Raw genomic sequence first — 14,562 nt, 5'->3', positions numbered from 1 at the left:
CACTGCGGTAGGTGGAGTGACAAAAGGAGCCTTTAGAGGCAGGGGTTTGAAGAGCTCCCATGGAATTAGCTGTCACTGTGACCTTGATTTTTTCAAATGTCTCACTAACTTTTGGGTTAAAGGGATGTTTAATATCGAAAAGGGAGTTAAGTATATTCTGCTGATCATCAGGCTTAGAGCCAGAGATACGCAGTCACGAACGTCTACGAAGGAGTACACGTGTTAATATTCCTGACTGCTGTGTCAGCAAAGTCCAGGGCACACCTAATGGAGGTGCTGGAAATTAGTTACCCTTCTGCAACTAATTCCTGTGCCCCATTCCTGTGCTCATCTGGAGCCGGATGTTCCTCCATCTCGTCCCAGTGAACACGGTCCTAGCATACTAGTGACTCTATGGAATTGGCGATATGTCGCTCAACACTTGTTAATTAGCTCGCTTGCTAGCACTAGTTAACACTAGTGAGTCAGGTGGTACTTGTCTCCTTATGTGTACGTGGTCAGAGTGTGAGGCCTTGCCTTTTTTTTTTTTTTTTTAAATCGACATTGTGGGTGATAACGCATGCCCTGACAGGGTCTTCAAAAATATCCGCTGTGTGGCAGAGCATGCCTTTCAGCATGGGTAAGTATTGTGTGCCTGTGTGTGTGGATGAAAAAGATTCAAACATGAAATCCTCTTCTAGAGGTAACTTGTGTAATTGTACCCACCCTCGCTATAAGCTCCTAATAAGTTTGAGTCATAAGGGGGTAAGGGGAGTGCTGGGTACAGGTCTGGATCTGTATTCCCTGGCAGGTCATCCTCATATGAGTCTCAGGGGTCAGCGTTTTGGGGTGTAGAAGCCTCAGTGTCAAATAGCCCACGGTCATCTGCAGGGGGACCTTGAGGGGAAATGTCTAGTGGCTCTATATCAGAATGTGGCGAATGAGGCTTGTCTGGTATACGTGGTTGAAGTGGCTGTGGTATTGGTGGTGGAGAAGGCGGATTTGTCGATGAAGGACTGGTGGCCTTGTCTGACTACTACTTTTTAGTTGGAATAGGAGTTGTTAGAAATGGGGTGTCTAGTTGGTAGTGCTTTGCACCCTGTCCAAGTAGGGACCCTCACTCCAGTCAGGATAAGAGAGTGTCACAGCTAAGGAAATCCCTGCTCACCCCCTTAGTAGCTAGGCTCAAGCAGTCAGGCTTATCTCAGAGGCAATGAGTAAAATATTTGTGCTCACACTTCACACCAGTTTAGAAAAATTGCCAATATTTATCTGAGTAAAACAAGATGAAGACAACAGAAATCATAAGTACACAAGTAAAGACCCAAATTGTCAAAGATTAAATCTTAGTATAGCGTTTAGAAACACAATGCCTCCAACTGGAGCTATCACGGAGTCTTGACTGAGCCGCTTCCAACAGTCCAACGCTACTCGTGATGGAGTGCAGGGCAGTCACGGCGTCGCACTGACCCCAGGTACAGTATCTTGGAAAACGATGAGGAAACAAAGAAGTTGCATGGAGTCAGAAAGGTGAGGCGTTGCTGGAGCCGGTGCGGTGTCAGTTCCTTACTGCTACGGGGGAGGTGAGGTGTTAGTTCTTTAATGCTAGGTAGGGGAGGTGATGTGGCACTGGTTCCTTATGACAATGCTGGGGTCGATGAATCCAGCAGGTCAAGATGCGAGGTGTCAACTCTGCAGTGTCATGATCACACCACAGGGCCACAGGTGCTGTGGTGGAGTTGGGTGTCATGGATGTCGGTGGCTTGGCTGTGTTGGGACTTCGGGGACACTGCAGCGACGTCAGGCCTGTTTTGCATGTTGCGGTCGTAGCACTCAGTAGGGATCATGGGTCTGGGACAGGCAGCAGTGCGGAGTCAGTGACGCCGGTTACGAAGTCGCTTTGGAGTCAATGTGGTTGGCTTCTTCTTGGTTGCAACAGAGCTCACTTCTAAGGGCCCAGGAACTGGATATGGCACCAATTGGCAAGTCAGTACTCTCAGGAGAACCCAGGTGCTGGCAGGTGAAGTCTTTGATGGCCCTGAGGCAAGCTTATTTCAAGCATTTGGAGAGCCTTGGAAAACAGGACGCAGTAAGCAAATCCCAGTCCTTTCATTTCCAGGACAGAAGCAGCAGGCCAGCACAGCAAAGCAACAGGCAGAGTGGCAGTCCCTCCTCCAGCATCTTCCTGGCAGAATAACCTCAGTCCAAAAGTGTTCTAACTGTGTGGTGTGAGAGGACCAGTACTTATACCCATTTCAGTCTTTGAAGTAGGCACACTTCAAAGTCAAGTCTTTGTAGTGCACTAGACCCTGCCTTTCCGTACCCTGGCCCCAGACACACTCCAGGGTGTTGGAGACTTCTTTGTGTAGGGTAGGTACAGCCCTAATCAGTTGCAAGTGTCAGATTCTCCCACCACTCAAGCTCAGGAAGACCCATCAGCCTGGGTGACAGGCTATCAGGATATGCAGGACACACATCAGCTCCCTTTGGGTGACGGTCTAGAGTGAACACACAAACAGCGCACCTGTCATCCTGACCCAGACGTGTATTCAGCAGACAGGTAGAGATACAGAGTGGTTAAGCAAGAAAATGCCCACTTTCTAAAAATTCAAAAAAAAAAAACTTCACCAAAATATGTATTTTTAAATTGCGATATCAGAGACCCCAAACTCCACATCTCTATCTGGTCTCAATGAAAAATTACACTTACAAGATATTTCAAGGCAATCCCAATGATACCCTATAAGAGAGATAGGCTTTGCAATAGTGAAAACCGTAATTAGCAGTATTTCACTATCAGGACATGTAAACTACACCAGTACATGTCCTACCTTTTAAATACACTGCACCCTGCCCATGGAGCTGCCATTGGCCTACTTTAGGGGTGACTTACATGTAGTAAAAGAGAAGGTTTGGGCCTGACAAGTGGGTGCACTTGCCGGGCCAAAATGGCACTTTAAAACTGCACACACAGACACTGCAGTGGCAGGTCTGAGACATGTTTAAAGGGCTATTCATGTGGGTGGCCCAATCAGTGCTGCAGGCCCAATAGTAGCATTTGATTTATAGGCCCTGGGCACATATAGTGCACTTTACTAGTGACTTACTGGTAAATCAAATATGCCAATCATGGGGGAACCAATCATCAATACAGTTTACACAGGGAACACTTTGACGTTAACACCGGTCAGCAGAGGTAAAGTGCCCAGAGTCCTAAAGCCAGCAAAACCAAAATAGAGCACAGTCAAAAATAGTTCAGGTAAGCCTGCAAAGGGGCGCTTTCCAACAGGTGTATCTAATACCGCCTGGAAAGAGAGTTGCCTCTTGAAAGGGGGTGGTTTTGCCAATATCCTTCCAGTTTTTTGGTTAGATGTGGATCTGTTTCCGCTTAGAGTCCAGTCTTTCCTGTGATTTTTGGAGAATGGACTCCACAGCTGTCTCTGCTGTCTTTTTTGGCACCAATTCCAAAATTTTAGTTTTGGAGCAGAGTTTTGGTTTCATTGCGGAAGCCGTAGACACCGAGGAATGTGCCAACCCTGAGGAGATGAAGGCTGAGGAGGTTGTTGGCACTGAAGCTTTTGGTTTTGAGTGATGTTTTAGCCCCGACACGGGCCTCTTGTTGTGGAGGAGATAGTCATTTGGTGGATTTGACTAGAGGCTGAGGGGCAGTGGGTAACATACTCACTGTGCCAGTCTGGATTGATACACTGGTGATGGCAAATTCAAACTCTGGGCCCGATTCTGAGCTGGCCTTGACAGAAGAGGCCTTTTTTTCAGCCACCAAAGCCTCTGGTTGATGCTTGTGTTCCACATCCTGGTGTTCGAATCGGTTGGGAGCGTCGTTGGCAGATCTGCGCTGCATTTTTAGGTGGCGTGCTCAATCAGCATGCAGCATTCCTTTGAAACGAAAAGCCTCATAGTCAGCCTCTCTGTGTTAGAGGGGAGAGACATAAGTTACAGACCTGGTGGGGGTCAGTCCTGGGGTATTTTACGTGGCAATGCAGGAAAATGCAAAACTGAGTACGTCCCATCACCAGGAGGGCATCGTTAGGAAGATCGACCCCGAGAGAAAGATGAAAGGCCCGAGGGGCGAGGCCCTGGACTGGCACCGTTGGAAACTGCGTTGACTCGACCGCTAGTAGAGGTTCCTTGCACCAGGGAAGAAAACAAGACTGGTAACAATACAGACGACAAAAGGGTAGGAAAGAGATCTGACAGCAGTCTCTACTTGGAGCGTTAGCACACATGAACCAGACAGCAGAGAAACACAATCTAACAATGCAGCCGATACCCATGTGCAGTATCGCCGAGAAGGGGGGAGTCACTCACCTTGTGGCACAAAAGACTTTCTTTAAAGAAAAACAACTTGCACACATCTGGACCGAACACTAGATGGCGGGAATATGCAGAGCATGTGTATCTACAGCCACACATGCCTCAAACACTGTTGTCTCAATGTCAGGAAAGTGGTAAAGTCATTTGTAGAACTGGGGCAAACTCTCTCGTAAAAACAAAATCTCTTTTAGTTGTGGCACTCATTATGGCTCCTCTTGCCTACAACTACTAATGCCTGCTGAGGGTTAGTATGTAGTACGTGTGAAGACATGACAGGCCTTTGTGAAGGTCAAACAAGCCACCTCCTTCCCCAGACTTGTTTCCTCAGTGAAAAGTGACAATGCATGCGGTCTAATTCCTTTCTTAATCTCTTGGCACAGATTTGGGCAGGCCAAACGTCTTTAAATATGGACAATATTTAAATGTGACTTTATTGCTTACACCCTCCTCAAAAATGAAGGACGTGCTGCATACTACCTCCAGTAAATGCAAGGTCACAATTGTAATAATGTGTGGCTCACATAAGAAAGACAAACTGCACCTTAGGAAATCATTCATTTACCAATAACACCATTATAAAAATATGAAAATATCAGCAGACTGCAGTGTTCAGAATGGCTTTTGAGGGAAGGTTACAGCAGCACCCAATGTTTCTATTCCTTCATACTGGATTACATGTACTTAATCATCCAAATTTACCTTAACAAGAAAAACAGTTGATACACAGTTCATTGTCTTAAGGTTCTTCAAGGCTTGTGTCTGATTTTCGGAATACCATAAGCCTTACAAAGAGATTTCATTTCCATATATCTGGCTTCTGTGCACGTAAATGAGCCCTCTTTAATATTCCAGAGCACTAGGTACGCTAACACAAGTGAGGTGAAATAAATGTATGCTCAAATAGTATTGTTACTGTGAATGCCTCTGGAAAATCCCTTCAAGTTGTGGAAATATACATTATTTAAGCTATCAATCACAGTAGTGTGATAGATGTAGGAAGCCATGTTGCACTGGTGGTTTGGGTTGGCAAGCCACAGAAATGAGGTGTCATAGAAAAAAAATATTTGTTGGAATGCTCCACTTGTATCTTCCTACACAACATCTCTCCAACACTCAGTTCATTTTCACTAAGCAAATGTACATTTTTATATATGACTATAAAATAATATGAATGGCTTGACAGCTTTATTATGAAAGCTGAAAGGATAAAACTATTTGTGCAAGCTGTAACATTTTAAATGTTTTGTGCAATGTCTGACTGCTGAACATTTGTAATTCATCTTCTTTGATGATGCTACTTAGGGTTTTTTGACACTTGTTTTTAGACTGAGTCATGGTAGCTGCTTTAGAGGAGGGTTTCGGAGTCTGTTTTTGTGCCTACATACTATTAATTATATAACATGAGCTATAAAAACACCCTGCATTTGGAAAGAAAGAGGAAACAAGTATCAGCTAAGCAGCAACTGATGGCTTGAAAGCTTAGTACTATGCTGAACAAGCACCAGCATGCAAAGAGAAAGAGTGAAAGAAGTGGATTTCAGTTTAAAGGTACAGTTGTGTGAGTAAACAGGAAAAATACAACTATGTGCACATATTAAAAGAAATTAAGCTTGCACAGATATGCAATTCATTGATAATTAGGACTTAAGTGATAACATGTTAGTACCAGTATTACAGCGTCTTTTGAAATGTGCAAACACCAAGGTAATGATGGCTTAAAGTACGAGAACTATAATGCTGTCAAGACTGCTAAAATGAACAGTACACATGTTAAGGAGCAAGGACTTCTTTACCAATCTGCAAAGTACTCTGGAAAAGGCCATGTTCTGTGGGGATCGTCAGGATGAGGCCAGTTGCTACGTGGGTTGCTGGGCCGACGAACATGCTGTGCTTGACGTTTTTGTTGCATAGCTTGGCTCACTCCAGCCACATATCTTGCAAACTCAGGGTCTGAGCCGACTAGATATTAAAACAAAAAAGAAATCTGAGTCAGCTGCTGCAATGTGAGGTTATTTCCACTACAACTATCCATTTGTTTAATCCCTTAAGCTTGGCTGTGCACCACAGGAAAAACAAACAATGGTCTGCAGGCTGCAGCTGATAACCAAAGTGGTGCCTTAGTTACAAATTTGCTGTGGAAACACTGAAACTGAATGGCAGAGGCTGCGACACTAGCTATGGTATCAGGATGCATCAACACGCTCTGAGTATGCATTTCTACTCAGGACTGAAACCACATTAATTTTTAGGGAACAATGTAATAAGTGAAAAATATTGCCTACACAGCCACACCAAAATGCGCATTTGGAATACATACACTTACCTGGTTTACAATATAAGCCCCATGACATATTACAAATGGGTTAACAGTGTGACAAAGTAACAAACCAATGGGGCTACCAGGTAACTGAAATAAACTAAGAACTGTAAAACATCAACCGATTAGGAAAGTAACAATTTAAACAAAAATGAACGTGGAGCTGGGTTATGGGAGTTCAATACAAGCAGTCTGTGAAAAATTGGGTTGTTGGCTGAAGGGGGTGAACCCCTACTCAGGCAACAGCCACAGTCCTTTTAACGGTGAACCACAAAAAGTCACCAAATTAACCTGTGCTTTACTCTCTGGTAGATCAGCATAAAAGTTGTCTGGTTTAGATAACTTAGAGAAAATGTGTAAAGTATTTTTGTAGCCAAATAAAAGTACTAAAAAAGTAAAGATAAAATTCCAGAAAAAACCCCACACCACTTTAGGTAAATAGATTAAAATGTAATTAATTAGTTGACACTAAAACAACAAAAATCCAATTAGCAGAACCAAAGATATGCAATTTTAAAGGTTTAGGTACATAAATAGTGCTTGAAAGCATAAAGCAGCAACTGTGGTTATCTGGACTGAGACAAAATCACAAGGTCAGGCTTACCACGATGGAGCACCGGCTGGACACAGGGACCAGATTAGGCCCTCTGAGAACTGTACCTTGTGGCCTGGACGTGGGGCGTTGTGCCACATATTGACTGTTCTAAGGAGAGATGTGGTGACCTGCATCGAGTTGCATCACACTGCATCTGTTCAGATGAGGGACTGCGAGGTGACGCCTGCGTCAAGTTGCCTCAGTTCTTAGGGGAGCTGCGAGGGCTGCAATGTGAAATCCTACGTCGAGTTGCATTGGTTTTGATGAGCAGCTGCGAGGGCTGTCAGGCTGCATCTTGCTGTGACAGTTCTGATGGGGGCCACAGTTGGGCTGGCTGAGCACCTTCATCCCCAATTTCAAAGGTCCAGGATAGGGGAGTAACCTCTTGGGGGTTTAGGACTCATGGGAGGTCCAAGTGCAGGGTTCAAGAATGTTGAAGCCCTTGGAGTCACTCTGGTGGTCCTGGGTTCCAGGTGCAGATCCAGAACTCCTTCCTCAGGCAGCTGGGAAGTCCTTCTTGTGGGAAAAGCAGCAGGGCAGTCCTTGCAGCAAAGCAGTCCTCCTCCTGAGTCTTCCACAGGTCCAGGAGTGATCTGAAGACTTGAGTCTGAGGGTCTAATATTTCTACACGGTCCCAGCTTTGAAGTGGGAGAAGCTTCAGGAGTTTCTCCCTACAGAGGTGACTGGAATGTCCTGCCTCCCCTGCCCTGGTGCCAGTGTGTCAAGTAAGAGATGGCCCATGCTGCCAACACCCAGACCCACCAGTGTGATGGTTTCTGGGAGTAATACACAAAGGCCAACTGCCAAATGTCCCGGGAAGATACTGTAGGTACCCAACGGTTAGGACAAGACTATGCTAACTTTCTAAAAGTGGAATTTCCAGAATTATGACTTGACATCCAACTTTACTGTAAAAAATGGTTTAAATTACAATTATAATACCAAACATGACTTTTCTACCTGCTTTCAATCAAACGTTATCACTTATTAAGTATAATAAGGTAACTCAATGTTATCCTATAGTAGAGGTAGGCCTTGCAATAGTGAAAAATGAATTTAAGAGTTTTCCACAATCAGGACATGTAAAACTTAACCCCACATACCAAACGTTTTAAATACAATGCACCCTGCCCCATATGCTGTTTAGGGCCTAAACTAGGGGTGACCCGAATTAGAAAGTGTTAGACTTTTCATCCTTGGCGTGGTCTCCCTTAACTTTTTGCCTCTGTTTCCCAGGTTGTTGATGTGTGCTGGACTCCGATTTTGCTTTTTTTGTTACTCTGGGCACTTTACCACTGCCAACCAGTACTAAAGTACAAGTGCTCCTTTACAAAATGTGTATGTAGTTGGCTTATCCATGATTGGCATATTTGATTTACTAGTGAGTCCCTAGTAAAGTGCACTAGAGGTGCCCAGGGCCTATACATCAAATGATACTAGTGGGCCTGCAGCACTGGTTGTGCCACCCACATCAGTAGCCCAGTAATCATGTCTCAGACCCGCCACTGCAGTGTCTGAGTGTGCAGTTTTAAACTGTAAATTCGACTTGGCAAGTGTACCCACTTGCCAGGCCTAAACCTTCCCTTTTCTTACATGTAAGACACCCCTAAGGTAGGCCATAGGAAGCCCCAAGGGCAGGGTACAGTGTATGGTTAAGGTAGGACATATAGTAATGTGTTTTATGTGCCCTGACAATGAAATATTGCTAGATTCGTTTTTTACTGTTGCAAGGCCTGTGCCTCTCATAGGTTAACATGGGGGCTACCTTTAACTAATTAAAGTGTAGATTCCCTTTGGGAGCGGAAAGACATGGAGTTTGGGGTCTCTGAGCTCACAATTTAAAAATACATCTTTTAGTAAAGTTGATTTTAAGATTGTGTGTTTGAAAATGTCACTTTTAGAAAGTGAGCATTTTCTTGCTTATACCATTTCTGTGACACTGCCCGTTTGTGGATTCCCTGTCTGGGTCAGTTTGACAGTTGAGCTGTTTGCACCTCACACTAGACAATGACACAGGGAGCTGGGGTGTAGTCTGCATTTCCTAATGAGCCATCTGTGCTAGGAGGAAGGGGAGGAGTGGTCACTCACACCTGAAAGGGCTGTGTCTGCCCTCACACAATGCAGTCTCCAACCCCCTGGTGAGTGTCTAGGGCCTGGCCTGGGCATAGCAGGATTTCACAATCAAGAGAGACTTTTCTCTGAAGTAGGCCTACTTCAAAGGAGAAAATGGGTATAAGAAGGGCACCCAAAACCAGACTTTAGAACACTTCTGGAAACCAAGAGGAACCTCTGCCTGGAGAAAAGCGGAAGAGCTGAAGAAGAAGAGCTGCCCTACATTTGACTGTGCTTTGTGGAGCTATCCTGCAGCTTCTGCTTCTGCCTGTGCTAGAGGACTAAGACTGGACTTTGTGTTGCCTTCCTTCTTGTAAAGATCTCCAAGGGCTTGATTTAGAGCTTGCCTCCTGTTATTTGACGTCTCAGGGACAGCAAAGACTTCTCTCTGCCAGCACCTGGAGTCTCTGGAGAGACTCCTACTCTGCCAAGTGGTGCCCATCGAGTTCCTGGGACCCTGAAAGGAGAAGCTGGTAGCCCAAGAGTGAGAAATCTACACACAACGCCGTGCGGAGAAAAGTTCAACATGACTCCGATCTGCGGCCGGAAATCTTGCTCGCTTGCAACGCCACCCGAAGATCGACACCCAGGGCTGGAGAAATGAAGCACAGCATCGCTGACGGAGGCGGGTGAGATCGCAACCCGCGCTGCATGGTTTTTGGATCATCGCATGGCTGGATTTCCAACGCACACACCTCTAGGAGTGTAAAAACAGCGCAAGGCCTGCCCGGACCCAAGAGTGCTAACCGGATCGACGCATCGCTCTCCTGCGGAGAGAAGAAATGACACACGCCGACCCGACTAAAGGAGAAACGACGCAAGGTCCCACTCGTGAGTGATATCCACACATCGCAAGCCCTTTTTGACACACACTGGCCCATGCGGGGTTATTTTTGAAGCACCCAAGGTACATGTTTAAAATTACATGAAGATTCTTTTTGCATTTTGTGTGATAACTTGACTTGTGTATTGTGGATTTTTGTCGTTGTGGTCTTGTTTTGTTTAGATAAATATTCTCTATTTTTCTAAACCTGTACTACATCATTTTGTAGTGTTTTCATTAAGTTACTGTGTGTGTTGGTACAAATACTTTACACCTAGCACTCTGAAGTTAAGCCTACTGCTTGTGCCAAGCTACCACGGGGGTAAGCAGGGGTTAGCTGAGGGTGATTCTCTTTTACTCCGACTAGAGTAAGGGTCCTTGCTTGGACGGAGGTAACCTTACTGCCAACCAAAGACCCCATTTCTAATAGAAGGGAAGACTTAGGCCTGGCAAAAGGAGTATTTTGCCAGGTCAAATTGATAGTTTGAAACTGCATACATAGGCTGCAATGGCAGCTCCAGGACATGTTTCAAAAGCTACTTAAGTGGGTGGCATAATTAGTGCTGAAGGCCAACTAGTAGCATTTATTGTACAGCTTCTGGGTACACACAGTACCACCTTACTAGGGACTAAGAACTAGATTAAAAGTGGTAATTTGGTGTAAGCAAGTTTCATCATGTTTCAGGTAAAGAGCACAAGCACTTTGTGCACTTTACCACTGCTAACCAGTATTAAGAGTCCTAAAAGCCAACATAGTGGTTCATAGATCAGGAGGGTGAGGAAAAAAAGTTTTTGGGGGAGGGAGACCACCATAAGGCTGACAGGTCTAACATAGTCCTACACGTTTCTAATTAAGTAATGTCATGATCTTAATATTAACGATCCACCTGTCATTTTTCCATTTAGCTTTTGAAAACTGCTGAAATAGGTAACAGATATTTGCGTATTTTATACTCTTTCAGTTGACAAACTGACAAAATAGGCTAGAGAGAACTTGACAATTAACTTATGCCACAAGGTGCATCCATCAGCTTATTCAATGTAAAAAAGACTAATGAACTTATTGTTAATTCCGTTTGTAATGCACAACAAAAAATATAAAAGAGAGCAGTTGTGTCTGTTGATACAACAGTGCTACAGGGTTTGAGGTTCAGATCTCTAGTCCCGATCTACTTGTACTGCAGACCATAAATGTACCTTCTTTAAGTAACCCTCCCCCTCAAGTGCCTTTCACTTTAGGATCAATAAGGGTTGGACTGGCCTAAAAGAATCTGGCAGAGCCACACAGACTTGTCTAAACGGCCAGTGTGTTTGCTGGTTTTTTGGCCATCTATGGATCTGTTTTAAGCTCTGGAGAGCCAGTTTTGAAATTTCCTTGATATTACAAGAGACTGACTGCATCAATACCAAATGTATGGAATCTCCCATAGCTTAGAAGACACCTATGCAGCATTCAAAACTGACATAATTTGCAAAGGTGGGCACGTTTATAGCGGATTCGCTAATGGATGGCACTTATTTTGGTGTCCCGGCCTATCTTTCCTACTAGTTCAACTAGGGATGTGATTAGGTTTTCTAGCGCGATGCAGTACTAAGTCCTATGATCCAACAGTATGTGTGTATAATTAGCACAGCTAATATACTTGTGAGCAATAACTAGCAAAACAATGAAGAAGTGTGTGTTGAGATAGTACACAGACTACTTTCCAGGTATTCACAGATAGGGTGATAGAAACATAGCTATTTTGTAAGAAGTGGTGCACATGCTTCCAGGGTTGAGCAGAGCTGAAATTGTAACAAACCCTTGTATTGCACCGCAAACATTTAGAGATCTCAGACAAGAGGGTCTGAAGAAGGCAGCACTATGAGGCAGAGGAAATTGAATTTTATCAGTAAAGCTGCATGTGGCTGAAGTCTTCACAGAACACAAGTTAGAAATGTAAAGAATCATATGGAGTGCACACTGTAAGAGGGGCAGTCCAATCCTTCTGACTTTCCAAAGGTAGAGAAAAGGTCTGCCTGCACAATGGTAAAAAAAAATAAAAAAAATAAAAACTGAAAGGCAACATCACGTTTTAAGAAAGTATAGCCAAAAGCTACAAGGCTCTCAAATGGGTTAGGAGTAACCAGATTTTTAGAGATATAAAAATGTCTTTCACATTTAAATCAGATTTTGTACACAGGCATGGGCCAAAGCACTGTGCCACTTCAGAGCTGCTCTTCGCCAGTGTGACCAGCAGATATCTTTGGAATTTGTGATACTTTTTGTGCCAGATACAAAGGCAAATGTTGGAGCTGGTTCTGGTAATATATATATTCACATTTAGATCCTGCCTAAGTTATTTTATTCCTTAGGTAATATTCTACAAAACATGGCTTCTTTAATCTTAGAATAGATATTGATATATGTTTGTTGAAAGTTGGGTTTGGTTTCTTGCCATTTCAAATCAAGCACATAACATAGGAACTCATCTGAAATGAGGGGTCTCTGCTGACAGATGCATGACTCTGAATCAACCAAGGATCGTAGGAAATCCTGTACTTCGATTTCCTGTAGAACTGTTTCCACCAGTGGCAGCCGCTGCATATGTCAAGGAAAAGGGGAGAGGGGGAAGCAACGAATGAAGGGGGAAACATTTAAAAAAAAAACAAAAAACAAAAAAAACTCTTACCTTGCGCCATCAGTCTTCAACCAACGTCTCCTGTCACCTCAATCCTCTTCTGTGCTCTTCAGCACAGGCTCCCCAGCAATCCTGGTGTTGCTTCCATGCTAAACATAGCATGTACGCAGCGTCAGGACTGGTCTGAACGGCAGTGACTGGCGCTCAGACACAAGCATGGGGTCTGTGCTGTTTCTCCAGCCGGGCTGTGTATACAGCTGGGTTGGAGAAACCTAAGGGCGCATGTGTGTTTGGTCGGCCTGAAACGACTGGCCAAACACACCTGTGCTCTTAGTGCACTCTCCTACCTCCCCCTTCTCCGTGGCCCAGCCCCTTCCTTCCTGCTGGCTGAGCCAGCAGATAAAAAAGAAAACAAAAGCAAGCTATTTTTTCATCTGCTGTCTCATCCGGGGGGGCCCTGGTTTCCACATAACATGTTAAGCTCATTGAAGGTGTATAATCCATGAATGAGCCTGAAGTTACAATAAAGCTGTACATGGGCATCAGATCTTAAAGAAATAAATCCACTATTGCTGGCTGACCCAGAATTTTCTCAAACGTGAGCATTTCATGAATGACAGACATAGGCTCCAAAGAATTAAAGACCCACAGCAGCTGGGAGTTTAAAATTGCCCTCCTGTAACAATTCAATAGTCCGGGTCAAGAATCTGTTTTTCAAAGGCCTAAAGTACAAATTGTGGTTATACTACAAAAGATATTAGTCTCTAGAATAGACCTGCTTGCCCTCATGAACCAATCCTTCAGACATGGATAAATTCCCAAGAGGACAAGTTACTTACCTTCTAACAGCCTTTTCTGGTAAAGACTATATCTAGCTACAGATTCCTTACTTTTGATTTCTCCCCAGGTATCAGACTGGATCTGGAAAATTTTCGTGAGCAGTACCCCTGTGCACCAGTCGGTGACTTTGATTGGCTCTGGGCCAGAAATGATGCTGTGGGTCCTACAAAGGTACCACCCAGGTGTTCTGATGTCAGTTTTCCTCACCAGAAGCGCAGAGTCGTGAAGAAGACTGCCTATTGGTGTATCAGAGCTAAGGCCCAGAAAGCAGAGTCTCTGCCCCTAAAAATCAGTTCGCAGAATGGGGAGGATGGGTGAGCCAGTCAAGACTCTGCAGCTGGCTATAGTCTCTACCAGATAAGGTGTAACCAAGGTAAGTAACTTGTCCATCTGATAAGAGACTTCCAGCTGCAGATTCCTTACCTCTGAATAGATAGCCATGCAATGCCATTCCTGGAGGTGGGTCTCCGAACCAACTTCAAACTAGAATGTCCGGCAGGACCGAATGGGCTAAGTGCCTGTCCCTACAGACCTGACTGTCCAGGCAGCAATGTTTGGTAAACATGTGCAGACGCGCCCGTGTTACTGTCTTGCAGATGTCCAGGACTTGATCTCCGCATGCCAACGCAGCGGCTGCAGCTTTAGCTCAAGTAGAACGAGTGCGCAAATCCTCGAGGATTGCTTTTTGGCCCGTGGATAGCATATCTTAATGCAGAGGATGGCTCATCTGGAAATGGTCCACTTCTGCAATGCCTGACCTTTCTTCGCACTAACATACCCCCTGAGTTAGTCATCCACCCTGAACTCTTTTGTACGGTCAAGGTAGAACGCCAATGCTCTTTCTGGCTCCTGGCGGTGGGGTCTCTCCTCTTCCTTAGAAGGATGTGGGGGTGCGTAAAAAGTAGGCAAGGTGATGAATTAGCCTATATGAAAGGGGTGA

The 14,562-nt window shown here is 44.6% G+C and overlaps 1 protein-coding gene across 1 annotated transcript in view; it reads right to left on the bottom strand.

Moving 5' to 3' along the window:
• Positions 1–14,562, bottom strand: part of GARRE1 (granule associated Rac and RHOG effector 1) — a 506,156-nt gene that overhangs the window by 129,549 nt on the left and 362,045 nt on the right. The window contains exon 11 of the mRNA XM_069216464.1: positions 6,108–6,273. Coding sequence (XP_069072565.1) covers positions 6,108–6,273 — 166 coding nt within the window. The remainder of the gene's footprint in view (positions 1–6,107; positions 6,274–14,562) is intronic.

This window comes from Pleurodeles waltl, chromosome 12 (genome assembly GCF_031143425.1).
Source record: "Pleurodeles waltl isolate 20211129_DDA chromosome 12, aPleWal1.hap1.20221129, whole genome shotgun sequence".
In the NCBI taxonomy this organism is placed as follows: Eukaryota; Metazoa; Chordata; class Amphibia; order Caudata; family Salamandridae; genus Pleurodeles; species Pleurodeles waltl.
The sequence above is the reverse complement of the archived record's forward strand: the minus strand, read 5'-3'. Positions and strand labels throughout refer to the sequence as shown.